The sequence below is a fragment of the Choloepus didactylus genome, chromosome 4, assembly GCF_015220235.1.
Source record: "Choloepus didactylus isolate mChoDid1 chromosome 4, mChoDid1.pri, whole genome shotgun sequence".
NCBI classification, from domain to species: domain Eukaryota; kingdom Metazoa; phylum Chordata; class Mammalia; order Pilosa; family Megalonychidae; genus Choloepus; species Choloepus didactylus.
The window spans coordinates 128,342,658-128,366,047 of record NC_051310.1 but is presented as its reverse complement, the minus strand read 5'-3'; the positions used below and the strand labels follow the sequence as shown (position 1 = coordinate 128,366,047).

Here is a 23,390-nt window from a genome sequence, read left to right as displayed (position 1 = left end):
GATACATTTTTGTGTTTTTAACACCTAGGGTAAGTATTTAGTAAATGCTTATTAGATAAATATGTTCCCCATACGAGTCAGGTGCACCCCACAGCTGGTTAAGCCAGGAAAGTCAATACCAAATACACTGATCTGTCAGGGAAGATCCAGGAAGACACTAAACAAGCCTGGTCACCTGCACAGCAGACAGTGAGGTACAGCATTCGTAGATCTCCTTGGCATCACTGTCTGTGGCCTTTTTGACCTGAAGCAACCAGGCTGCCTGAGAGAGAGGTTCCAGAGTTTCTTTGGCCAAGCTGTGTTGCAAATTCTTATCTTTAAGCCATTCTTCTAAGTAGCTGATGTTGCACCTGTAGTGAGGGCCCAAGGAGCAGAGAACAGTGGGTGACCATTTAGAATACTTTAGAGAAGGGTGCCCTAAGCAGGTACCAGAGTTCACTGAGAGCCCTAGGACCACAGTTTGGCAATGGGCCTCAGTTTCCTCATTTGTAACATGAAGGGATTGGTCCAGGTGATCAGCTCTTGTGTCCTATGGTTCTAAAGATCATGGTCTGGAGTTAGGGGAAGTAACAGATCCAGATTATTCATGTTTTTGTCAACGATTACCACACAAAAAAGCCACAATGAAATTTGCTATAAAAATGCTATTGTGGAGAACATGAGCTAAAGTCCCACATGAAACATTATTTCTATAAGTGAAATGAATGAAAAACAATTAGATAATAGGAAAAGATTTATTTACCACACCCAATAAAATCAAAGAGCTGATCATGTTTTACTTTTTGGCCTGACAGCCGGGAAGCCCAGAGCCAGTATTCAAGCTATTCTGTCCCTACTTTTGGTTGCCATGTTTTTTTTCTTTTCTTTGGTTCTGATTTTCTATCTGTGCTCACGTTTTACTATTCTGTTGCTTGTGTTTTGTTGTAAAGCCAACTCAAATCTTTTGTGGGTTTTGCCCATGGCAGGTGCTTAACAAATATCCGAATGAATGAATGCCTATAAAATACATGTGCTACTTCAAGCAAAGCACGTAAAGGCATTACTTTTCTGATGATCACTTTCAATCAGTGAAAGGCAAAAAGTAATGAGCACTTATGGGGACAGGGGTCACCTAGCTTCAAAGAAGTTGTCTCGGCTTCTTTTTACTCATGCCCTTCTTCAGTCCTGGAGGGCCAACCAATGGAGTGAGAATTGAGTTTAGCAAAGGCTCTGGTGGCACATTTAGTCTTTGACTTTACTTTAAATTGGCCTGAAACCTGCCTCAATGGACTATGAAGCATCTACTCAGAGCTTGTGAAATAAACAGAAGTTTTCTCTAATCTCAGTGAAGGAAAAAAGATCTGCAAAGGCTGACTACATCTTCATATCTAAAAACCACAACCTGATTTCTTGGGAATTTGCCAGCCTCGTTTGTGGGCATGTCCAACTCCAAGTTTCACTAATGCTAAAGAGGTATAAGGGATGCCTTATATTTATTTCTTGACATAAGATATTTCTTTGTCATTCATTCTTGTATCATCAACATTATTACAACCCCAAGTTCTGATATCACATATGGGTATCAAGTGCATGCACATATTATAAAAATCTTAAATATATATCCCATATTATGTGTAACGCTTGACCAGTGTTAATTCAAACAACAGCTCAGCATCAGTGTTTACTCAATTTAGAGTTAAAGAGACGTTGATACAACTTAAAACTGTGGATAATGATGTCTTCAGGAGGAACTCCAAATGCCACAGTCTGGCATTCCAGACCCTCCCAGTCTAGACGGATCCCACCTACCTCTCTACACTGTGGTTCTGTTACTCCTGCCTAATCCACATGGAGCTATTCACATTTGCCTGAGCAGGTGTCCTCACTCAGCTTCTCTATTGTGCCTTTATACCCACCTCATTACCCCTACCTGGAATGTTTGTCTTCCTTCTCTTTATCACTTAACAGCTTTCTGACTTCCCCAACTTTCCCATCCACAACAGACTCTCTCCTCTGAAGCATTTCCCACACCACTTTTTGACCTAATCATAGTTGCCTTGAATTGTGATTTTGCTATTTTGAGCTCCTCAACAGCAGGGCTCATGTTGTCTTTTCCTTTGCTTCCTGGAAAACCAGGCAGTGCTATTCACAAAGAAGGTGGTCAATAAAACTGGTTGAATGTCTGATATCCACAGAGGGCCAGAATTTAAAATACACATTATCAGTTCTCAGTTAAAGCCAGTAGGTCAAGACCTCAAGTTAGCGTGGTGTAGTGTGATGGGAGGAGGGGTCGGGCACCAGACAGCCAACATCTCCAAGGTTCTGAGTCATCCAGCAACACCCTAGCAGCAGTACAGCTCTGTGGGAGTCTGCAGGAGGGAACGGCCAAGAGTACATGGCCTCAGGCAGTCTCTCAGGGCTAAGCAGCTGTTAAGGGCTTTACCTTATCTGCATCCCCTTTCTGCAGGAGCACATGTCCTTGCGCAGGAAGAGGCTATTCAGGGTGACTGCCCCAATCAGGAAGAAGAGCTGCTTCACGGCCTGCCTCACCAGCTCTGGGTCCAGGCCATTCTGGCACATGGTGCTGTAGAAGTAGCTCAACTGCTGCAGGACGGAAGTCATCGTGTAGGCATCTGTGTCGTCTATGCTGGATGACCGCTTCCGGAAGCCTGTGGGCTTCAGGCCAGAAATGCCCTGCAGACTCTCATACTCCAGCATGCCTGGCACTACAGGAGAAAGTGGAAAACTTCTTGTACTCACAGAGGGACACCCAGAGAACATTTTCCATTGCTCTAATGTGTGTTTCAGGGGACAGGACATTTTCTGCAAGAGGTGTAGTTGTGATAGAGAAAGCAAAAGAATCAAGGAGGTGGACAGCTGTCTAAAATGGGGCAGGAACTCATCTAGGTGTAGGGCACTTCCTGTGACTTCATAAGAAAGAGGACAGAATATCATGATACGCATAGTTTGGAACCACTTAAAACTTATGGTATTTAAATTTCAGAGAATTGTGGAAAATATGTAAGAATTTGAGTGCGACTTCAGGATTTCAAGACTATTTGACTAAACCCATGAATAGCCATATAAGAAGTTTTAATTCTCCCACGTTCTTTCCTTTCAGAATAAATCACCCTTACAGAAAGAAAACTATCAACTATATACCTTAATTGTGGAATCATTTTAAATAATCAAAGGCTGACATCTACATAATTAAATTGTATTTGTTTTTAAACTGTTATTTGTAACCACACATTCCACACATCAGATTTATTTTTTTTAAGTCTCAATGTTAATACAAATATTTTTTGGTTATGAATTCTTTCCTTACCTATTATTGGTTGAAAGTTACTTTCCATTACAATTATGAACTGATGGTATATCCGTATGGCAACATCACTAAGAATCTGTCTGTATTCTGAAAGGTCAAAATTGTTCAAGCAATTCTTATTCTGATGTGGACTGTTATGCTTCATGAATTCCTGAAAGTAGTTTGGGGCATATAAATGTTAGAATAATATAGACATGCAGGGAATTAAATAACAGCCATACTAATGATATCATAGTCAACTTCTACTATAACCCTTGTGCCTCAAAATTTACAAAGTGTCTGATTTGTTTCAAATGTTTGATATTTGGGGCAGCATTTATTTTATATAAGAAAAACAGCAATGATTTCCTGTACAAGCTCAGTTTGCCATAATAACCGGATATTCCTACACTCCACAGTCCTACAAATAGGTGCCCCTGAGCCTATGGTCTACGCCGGAAAACCACACCCATGGACGCTCATTAAAAAACTGCAAAGCACCAAGGACACAAACTGCTCTAAGAGGTTAGTAGATGCTATAAATGACATTTCGTAACTTTATAGTCACAGAGCATAGACCAATCTGAACTATTTCAAAATCAGTATGCTTAAAATGTTCAAAGAGATAAAGGAAGAAAAAGAAAGTATAAGGTAAGAATAGGACATAATGATAAGCAGAGGTGGAAAAGAACCAGAGAAATTTAAGAAATAAAAATTATAGTCATTGAAAAAACACTCAGGGAAAAGAATATTCCAGACATGGCTGAAGAGGGCAGAGATATGGTCCATAAATAGATGGTGTTGAATAATATTCCCTTACACTGTGTCTCACAGATTCCAGTTTGTTTTAAATGGACTGGACTGGTTTTTTGTTTGTTTGTTTTTTAAATTTCCTCTCGGTTTTCTTTTCTTTACTTATTTCTCCTTTTGTTTTACAGTACTATTAATATTACTTTTATATTTTATTTTACTTTCCATTGGAACAACTTGATATCCAAATGGAAAAAGATATGAGATCATTACTTCACATCAATCTGGTATAGATAAGTAATCACACCATTTTGGATAGATTAAAAGCATAACCGTGAATTCTAAATTTGAACCCTAAAAGTTTAGAAGAAAGTAACAGACTTCATGATCTCAGGGCAGGGAAGAATTTCTTCAACAAGACACAAAAATACAAATCATAAAAAACAGGATGAATACATTTTACATAAAAATTCAAAAACTCTGTATGACAAAGGACTATAAAGAAAATTAGAAAACAAGCCACAAACCCAAATGACCAATAAGCATATGAAATGATGCTTGACTTCACTAATGATCAAGTAAATACAACTTAAGTTAACAAGATGCCATTTTACACACATGGGATTGGTAAATATTAAATTCTCTGTCAATATGAAAAGTTGGTAAAGGTATGAGACACTGGAAATTTCATACACTACTTGTGGGACTGTAAAATGGTGAAAACACTAATAGCCATTTTGTTATTTTAGTTCATTAAAATTTCCTCTGTGCGTACTAGAAGATGGAGAACTCCTTTATGATGAGACCCTTTTGGAAGCAGAGCTGGAATGACAAAGGAATTGTGTTTACATACCATGAACAGACAATCAGAATTTTACAGAGAAAGCAGCTCTGAAGAAACAGACCTGCTAAACCTAAAGGCTATATTTTAGACTTATACTTAAAAACTTCAGAATTTCACAGCAGAAGGAAACTTAAAAAAATCATCTAATCTACCCCATTGATTTAAAAGTCAAGGCAACTGAGACCTAGTGACATGCTCAAGAGCTAAGCCTCTTTCTAGAAGCTTCCTGCCTGTGATTAATTCACAGGAGTCCAACAGGTGATGTGAGATTGGTCTCCTGGCTGAGGAGGAAGGCAGAAAGCCAGCTGGAGCGGAGGCTGTTACCATGTTGAGCTCTGGCTCATGAAGAGCTTATAGACTGGTAGTCAGCACACAAGACAAAGCAGACAAACATCCCTACCTCTTCCCCGCTGTACTGCTTCAAACAATTGAGGAAATGACAAGTATTGGAAAGCCAAAAGGACAGCATCTCAAAATCTTCTAAATGTTCCTTAAAAAAAAAAGGACAAATTTGAAGTTGGTGATTGCCAAAGCCTCTGAGCCCTAGAACACAGACATATCTTACCACATCAAAAGCTGGTGGCTTGTGATCAAATTTTTTTTCTTTTATTCGTGAAAGGCTTTATTAAATTTTAACTATAATGAAAAGAGCTTATATATATATATATCTCGTAGGTTACAGTTTGCAAAGTATTTCTCTACAAATCTCACTTGTTATGAAGCTTGAAGCAGGCTCTGTGGGACTACACAAGAAATGTAAGTCTTAACCTTGCCCCCCAAAGTTCAAATTGTTATTGGTCACATAGACTTATAGAGAATGCAGATAAGTTGGTGGTCAAGTACCCAGATGATTGGTGTAGACTGTGTTATAAAAGGTCAGAGGATGGAGAGATGATGGGGAATCAGGACAGCTAGGAAAACCTCATGAAAGAGGTGAGAGGATCTACACCTTGAAGAAAGAGGGCGAATAGACAAGAGCTCAGGATCAAGCACTCTGTTGGGGAGAATACCCCCTCTTATGGGGCAGGAAGAAGAGGAACAAACAAAGAAGGCAGAAGTAGAGTGAACAGAAAGGAGAGAGAAAAAGTGGGAAAATCCCAGGATTTAAAAGACAAGGTAGGAGAGTGTGCCGGTTTGGATGTTTTATGTCCCCCAAAACTCCATGTTCTTTGCTGCATTCTTGTGTGGGCAGACGTATTAGTGTTGATTAGATTGTAATTCTCTGAGTGTTTCCACGGAGATGCAACCCACCCAACTGTAGGTGATAACTCTGATTAAATAATTTCCATGGAGGTGGCCCAGCCCGTTCAGTGTGGGCCTTGATTAGTTTACTAGAGCACTATATAAGCTCAGACAGGAGTGAGCTTGCTACAGCCAAGAGGGACATTTTGAAGAAAGCACAGGAGCTGAGAGAGGAGCTGCTGCTTACAGAGACAATTTGGAGAACGCCAATTTGAAATGCAACCTGGGAGTAAGCAGATGCCAGCCACATGCCTTCCCAGCTAACAGAGGTCTTCCAGACACCATTGGCCATACTCCAGTAAAGGTACCTGATTGTCAATGCATTACCTTGGACACTTATGGCCTTAAGACTGTAACTGTGTAACCAAATAAACCCCCTTTTATAAAAGCCAATCCATTTCTGGTATTTTGCATAATGGGCAGCATTAGCAAACTGGAACACAGTTTCAAAGAGATGGTGTAAATACGTCAGTCAATTTAAGGAGAATAAAAGCTAAGGAAATACCCTTGGATTTAGCAGGAGGAAACTACTGGTGATCATTCAGTAGAGTGGTAGGGATAGAAGCCAGATTGCAAGGAGTGAAAAAGAGAGTTGGTGGCGACAACTAGTTCAAGCACTTTTGGCAGTCATGGGCGGGGTGGGGGTGGGGGGATGGAACAGTGGCTCAAGAGGGCATGTGGGCCAAGAAAGGGTTACTCTGATGTTGCAGGTGGGGAGGGGGCAGCAGCTCCTGGGCACATACAAAGGCAGAGTGGAGGGTCCTCTGGAGAAGTTGAGAGTGAAGTTGCTAATGAGAGAGGGGATTTATTAAAACTCCTCATGCCAGGCATCTTCTTGCTTATAGATATACAAATATTCGGGAACAGCAATGAGGCAGATAATGTGTTTCTAGGGTCTAGAACACAATGTAAGTTTGCCCTGTCTTAAGAAAACCCAATTTATGAAAATACAGATGGGGGAAACATCAATTTAGGGGATCCCTTTCTAAGAACACTACGGCAGCCTCCATTAAGACAGTGGCTATAAAGCACCCAGCACTGAACAAATGCTGATTCTACTCCTAACTCCTGATAAATAGTGAACTCTTGGTACAAATATTTTTTTGTGCGTGTGAGGCAAAGAATTATACATACTCTGACCTCTCATACACTCACTGTTTTTATTCTTCCCTCCTCTTAGAGCATTTAATTACTCATGACTCTTTTAGAACATATATTTTACTACAAGTAAGGTAACCCCTCCGCAGTAAAAAATTCAAATTTATCCCAACATCAAAACTTGCTTCTTTTTTGTAGAGGGAATGAAAGATATTGGATCTATATTTTACTGCTCCCTTCCCATGTGGACAAGTAAGTTATGAGACCCAGCAACTTGGACTTCTTAAAGAACTATAAACTAGATGATTATTTCCCAGAAAATCAGGTTCAGTACTAACTCCAACTTACTGTGGCTAATGAATTTCCATACCCAGAATAACAGCATGCACAAAAAGCCCAGGTTTGTGTTGAATCAACCACCCTAACCACACTCTGGTGGTTGGTTATCCAAGATTCCAAGTTGAACCAAACATTTCTAGAGAGGTCTTTAAACAAAGCAACCATCCCTGGCAGCAAGGACCGAGGGCTGTTTAGTGGAAGCTTTGATGCTTAATCATGTGGTTATTTACTCATTTATCCCTTAATGAGTTTCCAGGAAAAAAAAATCAGCAAGCTAAGAATGGTTTTAGGATTATGCTAAAGCTGGAAAGGAAATTAGTGATGAACTTTCTCTTAGTATTACACTGGCCTTCATATAACTCTGCTCTTTGTCATTGTCATTTTTGATCATTGTCCATATGTCACATCATGAAGAGAACACTCATAAAGAGTTCAGTTGGTAACTTCTGATATTGACACTATACACACATGCTTTCTACATCCCATGATTGGTTCCCTTGTATCCAGTGGCAAACTGCTAGTTGTTCCCCTGTCTAATCATTCCAGCTAGGACAATATCCTAGTGGCTGGCAGACAGCACACTGGAAAGAACCTGGGTCTCTGCATGACTGTGTGGAGCACAGTCACCCTCCAAAGGGGGAGAGGGAGGGTGTCTCTCTGCTCTAGCAGCTTAGTTTTACTAAGTAACTAACCTTACTAAAACAGAGCTCATTTTCATTTCTGGACTGGGAATAAAAGCACATAATACGATTTTAGAAGAGAGAATTATATAAATGCCAAGGAAGGAAATGAGTAATGTTGTAGTCCTTTTCATTCCTCATCATTCCACATTTGTTACACCAATAGAACGTGCATCCCTTGTAGCCAGGAAACTCAGACCTGAGGGCACAGAAGTGGCAGTGGGTGGTGGCTGCCAGGTTGTAGTCTCACTGGTAAGGTGTTGAGGTCTATTGGCAGCTCTAATCCACTGCTTGGGGATCCCTCACCTAACTTGTCTTTCTCTTAGAGTGTGGCTTCTTTCACTGCTTGGGCCTCAAAGTAGCTTGAGGAACCACTTGGTTCACCAAAGGCTGGAGGCTGAGGATGGGCAAAGGACAGGCAGCTGGTCATTCCCATAGATTCTCCTACAAGGGCCAGTGTCAAGGGTGGGTCTCACCTTTACCACCTGCTTGATGCCATCGATGGTGCTGTTCATGAGGGACTTCAGCATATTGGCATCATTTAGGGAGTCTGCATAGCGTACACACATGAAGAGGATGTGAGCTGGCAGGCCAGGGATCATGTTCACCACCACACCACGAGGTTTTAAGTCTGGAGCGGAGAGAGTCAATGAAGATTAGAGGTGACAGGTCAGCTCTCTTCCTAAGGAGACTCTGACGATGGGGCAAGAGGTTCTGTTTTTCTGTATTTGATAAAGTGCCTAAATGCATAGGGATTTCTTTTTTCTTTAAGGAATTCAATCTGGCTCCTTTCTTGGTGAAAACACACAGTCCCCACTTACTTCTCTTTTTTTTCAGTTGCAAAGTACTTTCTACTTTTTAAAAGACTAGTAAGAGTCAGAATTTATATTCCCCAGTGTGGAGTCCCTAGATTTTGGATCTCCAATATAAGGAAAGGTACCCCAGTTCCATACATCCCCATCCCAGCCACTTTGATGGAGACTGAATATGATTTCAGCTATCATATGAAACTGACTTGAATTTTAGGTTAAATAGGTACACAGAATCCTGTAGAGGAGACCTGGCTGGCCCCTCAATAGAAGAGAATGGTACAGTGATACAGAGTGGGGATGAAGGACAGAGAGAATATTTACAGAATAAGTTAAGGTAAAAATGTTTAAGATATCCCCAGGGTTCCAGTGAGACACAGGAATTAAGAAGAGGTCCCCAGCTGTGCACCAGTATACATGGGAAAGGAAAGGGTACTTATGTGCTTGAGGACAATTACTCAGAAGAAAAAGAAGTAAGGTGACACACTGGTTTTCTTCTTTGAGATTTTGGGCCAGCTGATAGGGAGGCAGCTTTTCTCCCTCCTTCTGTGGAACCATGTAGAAGATCATGGTGAGGATGATCTAGTAAGATTGGTCTTACGACCACCAGCCCTTGAGCATGCACACTGAGACAATCCATCACTGAAGCAAGGCTGGAAAGCCCTTATCACATTGCCTGCAAATAAATGTCTCAGCAGAAGTCAAATGGGTTTCAGAAGCCACAATTACTTCCATTATGGCTCTTGTGCTAAGACAAAGATGAGGAGATGTGTCTCTTATCCTAACCCTATGATTAGACTCGGGGAAAGGCTAGGGCAGTGGTTCTCAACCGACAGCAATTTTTCCCCCAGGGGGCATTTTTTAATTGCCATGACTAGGGATTGTTTTGGTATCTAGTTGGTAGAAGCCAGAGATGCTGCTCAATATCCTACAATGTGCAGATCCCCCAAAACAAAGATTTTTCTGGTCCAAAATATCAATAATGCTGAAGCTGAGAATCCCTGTGCAAGGATAACATGCAAAGAAGGAAGTGAGAGGAGGAAAAGGAAAAAGAACTGTCCCATCTCAGGACTATGGCATTGACTGATGTTAAAATCCTCAAAGACAAAGCAGGAACTCAGGGTTGCAGATTTCACTACCAAGAATGAGGTTTTGAATCAGCTTGGCCTCATCTTCCTTCTTGTATTCCAGCATTCCAAGGTACTCCTTGGGTCCTGAAGACAAGTGCACATCATTGGCTGTAGACAGAGGCAAACAGTTAGTTAAACACACACACACAACACAACTTTTGCAGGTTTTGTAGTGAGACTACTCCATCTCCTTCCACCCCATTTTGCCTGTTTTGCACAAAAACTCCTGTCACTTTGAGATAAATTAAAACTTTATCATATCATGAAGAATTTTTCCTGGTAGTGATTCCTATTTCTGAGTACATCTGTGAGTACAGCTGCTGTTGAAAAGGCCGAGTTATTCTTGAAGGAATCCTTATAAGGGCCTGATGTATATCCAGCACAGTGGGCATAAAATAGAAGTGCAAGATGTTGTCCTTGCCTTTAGGTGCTGATGCTACAATGAAGGAAGCTAGACTCATAAAACATTTGGTGTAAAAAGTACTAAGTACATAACCCCAGGGGGCTGTATTAGTTTCCTATTGCTGCTATAACAAATTACTACAAATGTAGTGGCTTAAAAAAACATAAATTTATTATCTTAAAATTCTGGAGGACAGAAATCCAAAATGGGTCTTACGGGGCTAAAATGAAAACATCAGCAGGACTGGGGACATACCAGACCAGACAAAGACTTTAAAAAATGGTCCTAAATATTTTCAAAGAGGGAAAGGGAAACACGGACAAACAACTAAAGGAAATCAGGAGAACAGATGAACACAAGAGAATATCAATAGAGAGAAAAAATTATGAAAAGGATCCAAACAGAGTTGAAGAGCATAGTAATAGAAATTAAAAAAAATCCCTAGAGAGGTCCAATAGCAGATTGGAGCTGTCAGAAGAAAGAATCAGTGAAACTGAAGATAAGACAATTGAAATCATCCCATCTTAGGAGCAGAAAGAAGAAAGAAGAAAGAAAAGTGAACAGAGCCCAAGGAACCACCATTGAGTGTACCAATATACGTGTTGTGGGAGTCACAGAAGGACAAGAAAGAGAGGCAGGGGCAGAAAGAATATTAAAAAAAAAATGGCTGAAAACTTCCCCAATTTAATGAAAGACATTAATATATACATCTCAGATGCTCAATGAACTTCAAACAGGGCAAACTCAAATAGATCTACACTGTGACATATTATAATCAAATGTTGAATGCCCAGGATAAAGAGAGAATTCTGACAGCTGCAAGAGAGAAACAACATGTCACATACAAGGGAGTGTCAGTAAGACTAAGTGCCAATTTTTCACCGGAAACTATGGAGGCAAGTAGGCAGTGGGATGACATATTTAAAGTGCTGAAAGCAAAAATTACCAAACAAGAATTCTATATCTAACAAAACTGTCTTTCAAAAATGAGGGAAAGATTAAGTCATTCCCAGATAAACAAAAGCTTAGGGAGCTTGTCACTACTAGACTGCCCTGCAAGAAAATAGTAAAGAGAGTTCTTCAGGTTGAAAGAAAAGGACAATCAATAACAGAGTGAAGCTGCATGAAGAAATAAAGATCTCTGATGAGGGTAATGCCAGTACTATTGTATTTTTGGTTTGCAACTCTACTTTTTACTTCCTACATGATGTAAAAGGAAAATGCATAAAATGTAATGAGAAATCAGTGGTTTTAGATTCATCATGTATAAAAATGTAATTTGTGACAAGAACTGCATAAGGGTATAGGGATAAAGACGTACAGGAACATAGTTTGTGTATAATACTGAAGTTAAATTGGTATCAAAGCAAACAAGACTGTTATGGATTTGGGATGTTATATTCAAGCCCCAGGGTAATTACAAAGAAAATATCACAGAATATGCAAGCTTGTAGAGCTAGACAGTGGAGTACAGATTGTCCAAGGCAGGGGGAACAGGGAGTTAATACATAATAGGTGTAGCGTTTCTGTTTGGGAGATGGGAAAGTTTTGGTAATGGCGGATAGTGAGGGCACCACAACATTGTGAATATGATGTTAATTGTATGCTTGGGAGTGGTGAGATGGGAAAGTTATTGTTGTATATATGTTCCCACAATTAAAAATAAAAAGAGCAACTAAAGAGACAATGATAATGAAATGCAATACATGATCCTGGACAGGAGCTAATAAAGGAGGAAAAAAAGCTCAAAAGGACATTGTTGAGACATGAAAAAATTGGAATATTGAGGGGAAGCTCTATATCAATGTTAAATTTCTTGAACCTGATAACTGTATCTAAGGTTGTTACATGAGTGAATATCCTTGTTCTCAGGAAATGTACATGGTGTATTACAAGTGTACAAGGAGCATGATGCATACAACCTACATTCAAGTGTTTAGAAAATGGATTGATATGTAGATAAATAGACAGACAGAAAGATGGATGACAGATAGACAGATACAATGACACAAGTGTGGCAAAATGTTGAAATTGGTAGATCTGTGTGATCTGGACATCTGGAGGGATAAGTGTAGGAGTTCTCTGTATGGGGTTTGTATAATTTTTGTAACTGTCTTGTAATTTGAAAATATTTCAAAATTAAAAGCAATTTAAAAAAGTGTCATAGGGCTGCATTCCTTGTGGAGGCTGAAGGGGAGAATCTGTTCCTTGCCTTTTCCAGTTTCTGGACCTCTGCATTCTGTCTCACAGCCACATCACTCTGACCTCTGCTTCCATCATCACATCTCTCACTTTTGACACTTCTGTTTTCCACTTGTAAGGACACTTGCGATTACACTGGCCCATACAGATATCCAGGATAATCTCCCATGTCAAGATTTTTAACCTATCCATCTGCGAAATCCCTTCTGCCATGTAAGGTAATGTATTCACAGGTTCCAGGGACTAGGATTTGGACATCTTTGGGGGACCACAGTCCACTTGATGCCCCCCTAAAGATTCATATCCATCCTGAGAGAAAAAGATGTGATAACGGAAGCAGAGGTTAGAGAACCACAGAGATTTTGAAGATGCCACACTGCTGACTTTGAAGATGGAGAAAGGGGCTCATGCCTGCCAAGGAATGCAGGCAGCCTCGAAAAACTGGAAAAGGCAAGGAGACAGACTCTTCTCTAGAGCCTCCAGAAGGAACAAGGCCCACTGGCACCTTGGTTTTAGTCCAGTGAAAGCCATTTCAGACTTCTAACTTATACAACTGTAAGATGATAAAATTGTGTTGTTTTAAGACACTTAGTTTGTGGCAATTTGTTACAGCAGCATTGAAAAAGGCTTTGTGGAAGAGTCTGCTCTCCGGTTGGATCAAGAAAAGTGAGCAGAATCTGGTGGCTGAAAAAGAAAGTAGCATGGGTAAAGGGTTAACAAAACATTCTTACTACTGCATGAGAATTCATCCTTCTGTTAACTTGTTGGCTCTGCTCCCATGACGACTGATAAAGGTAGAAAGTTAGCTGTTTTCCTAAGCAACACTGCTTACGATAAACATGACCTATGGTTGGTAAATTGCATCTGCATGGGGAAGGACAATAAACAAAGCAGAAACACCTGATTGGGACACCATACTTTGGGTATTCTTGAGTGCGATGACTTGTTTCTGGGACTGTTCCTTGCAGGGACCCTAGAAGCTCCTGCCTAGTGTTGAAGACATATTGGCTCCCTGCCAACAGCCACGTTGTAGTGCTTGGAAGTCGATCCTCCAGCTCCAGTTAAGCTTTCCGATGATGACATCTCTGGCTGACAACTTGATGCAGCTCTGAGGCCGAACCATCCAGCTAAGCTGCTCCTGGATTCCTGACTCTCAGAAACCGTTAAGTGTTTGTCAAATATTTGTTGTTTTAAGTTGTAAGTTGTGGGGTAATTTGTTACACAACAAAAGATAACTAATACAGGAAGGGATGTTGAAGCTGATGGATTTGAATATAGATACCTTGAGTTAGAGATGACTATAGAAAGCAGGTAGTCTTACAGGCAAAAGAGGACTGGACTCTGGAAAAGACATAAGGACTGGAAAGTGGGTTTGGTAGTCTTGATGGAGGGAAGACAGTTCATTCATTCATTCTAGTGATGGAGATACAATCGAGTGTGGGTACAGAGAACTGATATGATTCCCTGCCCTCATGGAACAGACTAACATTAATGAAGGGGAAAGATCAACAGTTTGGTTCTGGACATTTTAAATTTGAGGTTGAATAAGTAAGAGTAAAGGAGCTCTTCAAATAAATGAATATAGAAAAAAGAACAGATAGTTGAATAGACAGCTTAGTGATAAAGGCTGTGAGGAAGAGAAAGGAGAAACAAGAGTGAAGAGGGCAGAAGACAAGCAAAGTTCAGTGACACAGAAGCAAGCAAAGGAAAGAAAGGCTGGGGTCCTCTTCACAGTTCATGATGGCATTCTAAGTGTGAAGTAAGTCCATATCCAGGACTGTAGGACTTCTTAGTTCTCTACTTCTTTCTTCTAATAGAAATTAGGATATTGATCCTATTAACTGGGAAAGGCGAATTTCAAAGAAGTCAATTTTTAAACTTTTTCCGCTTCATTTTTAACAGGGAGAGTCAACATAGGAAGAGGTTAATAATATTCATTATAGAGCACCCCCTCTACTTATATGAACATATCTGGTATTACCTGAGGAGTGGTGAGCTGTGTTCCTGCCTCAAAGAATCTTTCCATTAACCCATTGCTGGGTCCTAAACTCCACCAATTGAGAATCATTCCTTTGGGTTTCAAAGGCTTTGGACCACAATCGCGGAAACAAATACTTCAGTGATTTTTTTTTACCTTATCTGAAAGCTCAAAAGAATAACAAGTGAATACCATGTCTCTTACCTTTTTCAATTGTCTTGGTTAGAGTCCTGAGTTGATCTTGTAGCTTTTTAATCACTCTGTCCTTCATGTCTAACTCTTCTTCAAGATCCTACAGAAATCAAAAGAAACAAGGACATTAGCTTGGAAGCATCTTAATCTATTTTTTGTAATAGCTTTATTGAGATACAATTTACACACCAGACAATCCACCCATTTAAAGTGTGTAATTCAACAGTTTTTAGTATATTCAGAATTGTGCAGGCATCACCACACTCAATATTAGAACACTTTCATCTCCCCCAAAGAAACCCAAATCCCAGCCTGCATCCCTCAATCTCCCCATCCCTCCTAGACCCTGGCAACACAAATCTGTTTTCTGTCCCTATATATTTACCAATTCTGGACATTTCATTTTAATGGAATAATATAATATGTAGCCTTTTGTGACTGTTTCACTTAGCATAATGTTTTCAAGGTTCACACATGTTGTAGCATGAATCAATACTTCATTTTTTTTTATGGCTTGTGGTAGATTGAATTATGCCCCCAATCCAGATATGTTATTAATCTTAATCCGCCTTCTTGTGGGTGTGAACTTATTGCAAATAGGATCTCTTGAGGATGTTATTTTAGTTATGATGTGGTACAACTCAATGAGGATAGTCCTTAATTTGGAGTACTGGAGTCATTTAGAAGCCAAAGAAATTCAGACATAGTTACAGAAGACCAGAAGTCAGAAGAGAAGATAGCGTATGTCGCCATGTGATGGGAAAGCCAAGGAACAAGGATTGCTGGCCAGACAGAAGGCTACCAACCTGGGAGGAAGCAAGCCTTCTAGTCTCTGAAACTGTGAGCCAATACATTCCTGTTGTTAAGCAACCCCCTTGAGTGGTATTTGTCTTAACAGCTAGGAAAACTAAGATATGACTGAATAATATTCCATTGTATATATAGCCCACATTTATCTTGATCTATTTTTCCCTTACTATAAAGCAATACCCATTGCACAGAATTTTTTAAAAATCAAGGTGGGAAAATGGGTTTTCTGGATGTCATAAGCTGGTGGCAGAGAAACTGTTCAGAGACTTGGGCCCTGGCTTTGCCTTTCCTTCTCGAGAAGGAGGTGGCCTTAACAATGCTGAATTTGGCTCGAGAACTGGGATAGCCAATAAATTTATGCCTATAAATATTGCCTATAAAGGGCATAGAATATTTAGATTCTTCCTGAGTTCCAAGGGCTTTACAAAGCAAGGAATCAGGCTCCTCAGATCCAGCCATGTGCTCCTGGGGACTCTTGAGCCCACTCCCACCCTGTGCAGCCACCTCTCCTCTGCTAGAGTTCAGGGTTCCTGGCTAAACACACCAGGAACTTTATCTGACCTGGGTGGGGCTGTGGGTACAGCTTCTTCCCTCTAATTTGAGCCATCTCAAGTACATCTATACATCTATAACCTGAACGAAACCACTCTTCACATTTTTATTTCATTTTTTTTTCCGAAATGGCACATATAAATTTTACAAAATTGGGATCATATACTGCATGTAAAGTTTTAATTCCTACATTTTTCTCTAATTACATTGCAGACATTTTCCCATGTCATGATTATATACCCAGGCTGTCACTTTAAGGTCTAAATCATCTGATAGTCAATAACTTAATCTATCGCCCAATATTAGACATCCATTTTGTTTCCATTCTTTTCTGTGATGAATAATACTACAATGAATGCTCTGAACAAAAATCTTTGATTATTTATTCAGGATAGAATCTTAGAAGTTGCATTACTGAGTCGAAGGGGATGAACTCTTTCAAAGGTTCATGATATGTCTCCAAATCATGCTCAGAATGTTTATATCAATTCATATTCCCAGCAACCATGTATGATGGTGCCCATTTCAAGATGTTTTGACCAGCAATGCAAGATTTCTGTTAGAGGCAAAAATAATTTTGAATTTCTTTGATAAGTGGTGAGATGATCATTATCATTAGAAGTTTTTTTTCCCTTTTTTAAAAATAAGGATTTTCCTTGACTCAAAGGATCATGTGGGGTTGAACAGTGTCCCTCTAAAATGCATGTCTGCTGGGAACCCCAGAATGTGACATTATTTGGAAATAAGGTCTTTGCAGATTAATTAATAAGGTCTTTCCAATTAATCAAGGATTGAAATGAGATCATACTGAACTAGAATGCGCCATAAATTCAATGAGAGTGTCCTTGTAAGAGACAGAAACAAACCCACAGAGAAACACAGACAGAAGAAGGACATATGAAAGTGGAAGCACAGATTCTCCTCCAGGGTCTTCAGAGGGAACACAGTCCTGCTGACACCTTGACTTCAGATTTCTGGCTTCAACAGCTGTGAGAGAACAGATTTCTGTTGTTTTAAGCCACCCAGTTTGGGTAAATAGTTATGGCAGTCCTAGGAAAATAATACAGATCAAGTCTCAGCTGTGGGCAAAATAAAACCATCTAACACAGAGAAATCATATCCTTTGCTTGCACATTCATCTGTCCATTTGTAACACTGAAGCTTCTCATTGGTTCAGGAATAGTTTGTTGAAAAGATCACATGGATATGACTGTCCTCAGCTCTGTGCACTGCAGAGGAAAGAGGGCTGGCCTGTCTTCTCCTGGAATTAGAGCCAGGCACATAGGACATCTCGAGAGGAGGCGAGGGAACTGAGCAGGACCTTACCGTGCCCGCCCCCCAACCCCCACCACCCGCGCCAAGTGTCAGCCACACGGTGCAGACCCCACAGGACTCACTGGGACTGGCAGGAACCCAAAGACACATGCTCACACCTAGAGAGTGGAGGGACACACTGGACTGCACACAGCACAAGCCTCATCCACCCAAAGATACTCTCCCTTACTGCTGGCTGCCATGGAGAACCCAGGGACATGCACTGTGCCATGGCCATGGGTCAGGGCCAGCCACTCACCCACATACAGCAGGCAGGTGTGATCTGAGGATTCTATTGTCTGGGGAAGTTGTGCTCACCTCAAAAAACTATGGGGGGGTGGGAGGAGCTAAGATGGTGGCATAGAGAGGAGTGGAAGACTGTTAGTCCCCCCCCGGAACAATTCATAAATGACCAAAAAACTAGGAAATAACCTGGAATAACTGTGGGGAGACAAACGTGACTGTCCACTCATCATCCATCAACCTGAATTGGGAGGAATGCCCGAGATTGTAGCATAAAATCTGTAAGTCAAACTGCGGACCTGAGCTGAGAGCCAAGAGCCAAGAGCCCCGCCCTCACGGAAGCGTCACGGTGCTAGAGAACAGCACTCTCTCAGCCCAGCTCCAACTGGGGTTTTAATGTTAACTGCTCAATACAGACAGCGAATCCTCAACAAGCAGACAGAGGCTTTTGGTGACAACTGATCTTGGGAGAGTCGGGGGACATATCTGTCTCAGGACAGGGAGTCGAGAGGATTGGGTGCTATCTCTGGTTGACGGGTGAACGTGGGGGCTTTTCTGTCCCTTCCTGTCTCTATGGAGAAAACTTCAGCCATTTTCAGCCCGCAGTGCTTTGCAGTAAAGACAGCCTCGGCCATTTTAAAATCAAAACACTCTGATCAGCAGAGGCAGAGAAACAAAGAACTTATTGATATGCAAATGACCTATCTGGAGGGGGCATAGCTTCGCAAGAGGAAAGGGAGGGGCCCAGCTCTACTGCCTGCCTTTCCGGAACCAGACCCCAGAGCCTAGGGGAGGAGAGCCACAGGCCACACCCTCTTACACCAGCTGGTGACAGGCCGACAGGTGCACCTACTGGGCAGAAAAGCGCAGGTGTATCAATGCTCTAAGAAAAACCATCAGGGAAACCAGATACTCACTATTTCCTCCTTCTGTGACCTGAGCATGTTCTCATCTAGGAAAACCTGATTGGGGTGGCCTAGGAGGTCAGATGCCTAGACAACAGAAAACTACAACCTACACTAAGAAAAACGAAGTTATGGCCCAGTCAGAGGAACAAACATACAATTCAACTGAGATACAGGAATTTAAACAACTAATGCTAAATCAATTCAAAAAGTTTAGAGAAGATTTGGCAAAAGAGATAGAGGCTGTAAAGAAAACACTGGGCATACATAAGGCAGAAATCAAAAGTTCAAAAAAACAACTAGTAGAATCTATGGAAATGAAAGGCACAACACGAGATGAAAGACACAATGGAAACACCCAACAGCAGATCTCAAGAGGCAGAAGAAAAACACTCAGGAACTGGAGAACAAAACACCTGAAAGCCTACATGCAAAGGAGCAGATGGAGAAAAGAATGAAAAAATATGAGCAATGTCTCCAGGAACTTAAGGATGAAACAAAGTACAAGAATGTACGTATCATTCGTGTCCCAGGAGAAGAGAAGGGAAAAGGGGCAGAGGCAATAATAGAGGAAATAATCAACGAAAATTTCCCATCTCTTATGAAAGACATAAAATTACAGATCCAAGAAGCACAGCGTACTCCAAACAGAATAGATCTGAATAGGCCTATGCCAAGGCACTTAATATTCAGATTATCAAATGTCAAAGACAGAGAGAATCCTGAAAGTAGCAAGAGAAAAGCAATCTATCACATACAAAGGAAGCTTAATAAGACTATGTGCGGATCTCTCAGCAGAAACCATGGAGGCAAGAAGGAAGTGGTGTGATATATTTAAGATACTGAAAGAGAAAAACCGCCAACCAAGAATCCTATATCTGGCAAAGCTGTCCTTCAAATATGAGGGAGAGCTCAAAATATTTTCTGACAAACAGACAATGAGAGACTTTGTCAACAAGACACCCGCCCTACAGGAAATACTAAAGGGAGCACTACAGAGTGACAGGAGAAGACAGGAGTGCGTGCTTTGGAACACAATTTTGGGAGATGGTAGCACAGCAATGTAAGTACACTGAACAAAGATAACTATGAATATGGTTGAGAGAGGAAGGTTGGGAGCATGTGAGACACCAGAAGAAAGGAGGAAAGGTAAAGAATGGGACTGTGTAACTTGGTGAAATCTTGAGTGTTCAACAATTGTGTTAAATGTACAAATATGTTCTTTCACGAGGGAGAACAAGCAAATGTCAACCTTGCAAGGTGTTAAAAATGTGGAGGCATTGGGGGAGGGATGCAATCAATGTATACTGGAGACTAACTAACAGAATCATTGTATTATGCTTCCTTTAATGTAACAAAGGTGATATACCAAGTTAAATGCAGATAAGAGAGGGGGATAGGGGAGGCATGTTAGACACTTGACATTGGTGGTGTTGTCTGACTCTTTACTCTACTTTGATTTAAGGTTCCTTTTCCTTTTGCTACTTCCTAGCTGTCATTTTTTTTCCTCTTTCTTTTGCCTCTCTACCTTCTTTGACTCTCCCTCCTGCCTTGTGGAAGAAATGTAGATGCCCTTATATAGATAGTGGTGAATGAAGGTAGTGAACACATAAACATGTGACCATACAGAGAACCATCAATTGTTTACTTAGGATGGAATGTATGGCGTGTGAACAAAACCATCTTAAAAAAAAAAAATAGGTTGATGACAAAAACTTGAGGGCAATATACTGAGTGAAATAAGCCAGACACATAAGGACAAATATTATAGGGTCTCATTGATAAGAACTAATTATAATATATAAACTCATAGACATGAAATATAAGGTACCAAGATATAGGACGAGTCTTAAGAATGGGGAGCAGTTGCTTAGTATGAGCAGAATGTTCAACTAGGATGAACTTAAGTGTTTGGAAATGAACAGAGGTGTTGGTAGCAAGATGTGAGAATAACTAACAGTGCCGAATGGTGCGTGAATGAGGTGGAAAGGGGAAGCTCAGAGTCATATATGTCACCAGAAGAAAAGTTGGAGGTCAAAAGATGGGAATGTATAAAACTGAATCCTATGGTGGGCAATGTCCATGATTAACTGTACAAATATTAGAAATCTCTTCCATGAACCAGAACAAATGTATGACAATACAACTAGAAGTTAATAATAGAGGGGCATATAGGGAAGAAATATATACCTATTGCAAACTATATACTACAGTTAGCATTTCAACATTCTTTCATAAACAGTAACAAATGTACTATACCAACACTACGAGTCAACAATTGAGGGGGGTTGGTTAGGGATATGGGAGGATTCGAGTTTCCTTTTCTATTTTTTTCTTTTTTTCTTTTTTCATCTTTCACTTTATTTCTTGTCTGGAGTAATGAAAAGGTTCTAAAAATTGAACAAAAATTAAGTGTGGTGATGGATGCACAGCTGTATCAGGGTACCAGGGGCAACTGATTGTACATTTTGGATCTTTGGATAATTGTACGGTATCTGAACAATCCAAATAAAAATTAAAAAAAAAAACAAAAAAACTATGGGGATCATCTAGGTGCCACTGATTGGAATTTGTTACTTTCTTTTAAATGCCTAACTCCCTGGGTACCTCTTTTTAGATATAATTATTTGTCAAAGTCAAATCCTGGAGAGATGGGGCAAGATGGCAGCGTAGGGAGGTGTGGGATTTAGTTCATCCTCTATGGCACCTAGTAAATAGCCAGGAACTATCTGGAACAATTGTTTGAGGGACTTTCATGACCAGGCGCACATTGTACACCAGCCTGGAATGAGTGGAAGGGCCAAAATTGATAAATCACAGCCCAGAACTTTTAAGTAAATTCTTACATGCTGTGGAGGCTGGTGCCCCTTCCCTACTGGCAAGGCAGTCACTCCCTGGTGGGAAACAGAAATTTAGAGTCACTCAGAGTCACTCCCTGGTGGGGAACAGAAGCTCTCTCTACTAGGAGCAAGGGAAGGAGAGCTCAACCAAGCTCCAGTTGCAGATTTGATTAACAAATTCAGATCATTGAATACCAGCTCCTAGCACAGATAAATCTACAACCCAAACAAGAGAGATACCCGGAGATCAATATTAGCCCTACCCCCAGTAGGGAAGAGTCAGGGCTGATGAGAAACAATAATAAAAAAACAAAAAAACAAAACAAAACACACACACACACAAGAAAACAGAGGTTTCTGGAGCTGGCTGAGCTCAAGATACTGGAAAATGGCTGTGCACTGAGAAAAGGGGCACACAGAGCTGGGTACCAATTTTGACTCTTAATTGGTGAACCCGGGTGGGAGGGGAGTTGGGGCTGGCTCTGGGAGCAGATTTTTTTTTTCTTTTTCCCTCTTTCTGTTTTTTTTTTAGCAGCCCAGTAAAAAAACAAAACAAAACAGCAGGCATTCTCAGTTGTCAACCCTTCCCCAGGCAAAGGTGGAAATAAGGAATGACTGGGAGACAAAGGAATTAATCAGGTGGAGGAGATAGTTTCCTAAAGGGCTCATCCTTCCCCCAGAAAAGGGGGGAGGGTGACAGGGCCCAGCACAACTGGGTCAGAGAATTTAGGCCCCAGGGTTGGGATATCAGCAGCAGTTTCAACCTACACAAAGCAGAGCCCAGCCTCTGTCTCAAACATGCCAACAGTTTCAACCTAAAAAGCTGAGCCCATCCTGCTTCAAACATGCTTCTGGCAGGGGGGAATAGGGAGGGGTTTGAGAGTCCTGTAACATTTCCAACTGGCAGGGAATGGGGGTTGAAGAGCAGTTCCTCACCGCCCCCCCCCCCCCAAAGAGGGTGGGCAAGGCCCAGCACAGGTGGTGACTGTTATTTAGAGAATTCAGACCCCATGAGCTGGAAATCAGAAACAATTTAAGCCCACTTTCAGCCTCAGCCTCTGTCTCAACCATGCCCCTGGCAGGGAGAGGGTCTGTTGAGAACTAAAGGCACAGTACCACTTTATGCCTGTGGGGAGCAGCAGGCTGACAAGCACCATCTGCTGGGTAGGACAGAAAAAGCACAAAATGAAAAGACTTCACAGGAAATAATGGCACCCTGCTGGGTCTCTTCCCCCACCACCCCTCAGAAACCGTGATGCTGATTATGTCCCTTTTGTGAGTCCTGGGCCTGTCTTCTTTGGGAAAATATGACTGGGGTCAATCCTATCTGTGGAGTCCCTCCTCCCAGAGTTAGACCTCCAGGTAAAAATTGCTAGAGGTAATGAAAAGAATATTAAAAACATGCAGAGACACAAAACAAAACAAAACAAAACAAACAGCAGATCAATATTCCCTGAGGAGGAAGATGGAAGAGAGAGCTTTCTCCTGGGGGTGAAACAACTTCACACACACAAAAATGCAATCTCAAAAACTTCCATATAGGCAGGGCAAGAATCAGAAAAATAAGAGCTGGAAAATTCTGATAAGTTAAACAGAAGCTGTGCTACAGGTCTAGAATAAGTTGAATCAAATGTCAAAGAACAGTTAGAGAACAAAGCCAACCAACAAGAAAACCCAAAGCAAAAGAGAGAAAATGACTTCCAAAATGAAATAATCAAGAAAATCATATGCCTAGACACCAGCAAAAAAAATCACGAGTCATACTAGGAAGCA

General features: G+C 40.9%; 1 protein-coding gene across 7 annotated transcripts in view; it reads right to left on the bottom strand.

Annotated features, from left to right (window-relative positions):
* The window catches only part of MYO5C (myosin VC), a 115,657-nt gene that overhangs the window by 5,431 nt on the left and 86,836 nt on the right, over nt 1-23,390 (bottom strand). For all 7 annotated transcript variants that reach the window (XM_037833953.1, XM_037833950.1, XM_037833948.1 and 4 more), the window contains 7 exons: nt 14,966-15,053; nt 10,188-10,286; nt 8,716-8,870; nt 5,281-5,370; nt 3,308-3,458; nt 2,423-2,705; nt 176-350 (listed from right to left, as the gene is read on the bottom strand). In XM_037833953.1, the coding sequence (XP_037689881.1) occupies nt 176-350; nt 2,423-2,705; nt 3,308-3,458; nt 5,281-5,370; nt 8,716-8,870; nt 10,188-10,286; nt 14,966-15,053 (1,041 nt within the window). The remainder of the gene's footprint in view (nt 1-175; nt 351-2,422; nt 2,706-3,307; nt 3,459-5,280; nt 5,371-8,715; nt 8,871-10,187; nt 10,287-14,965; nt 15,054-23,390) is intronic.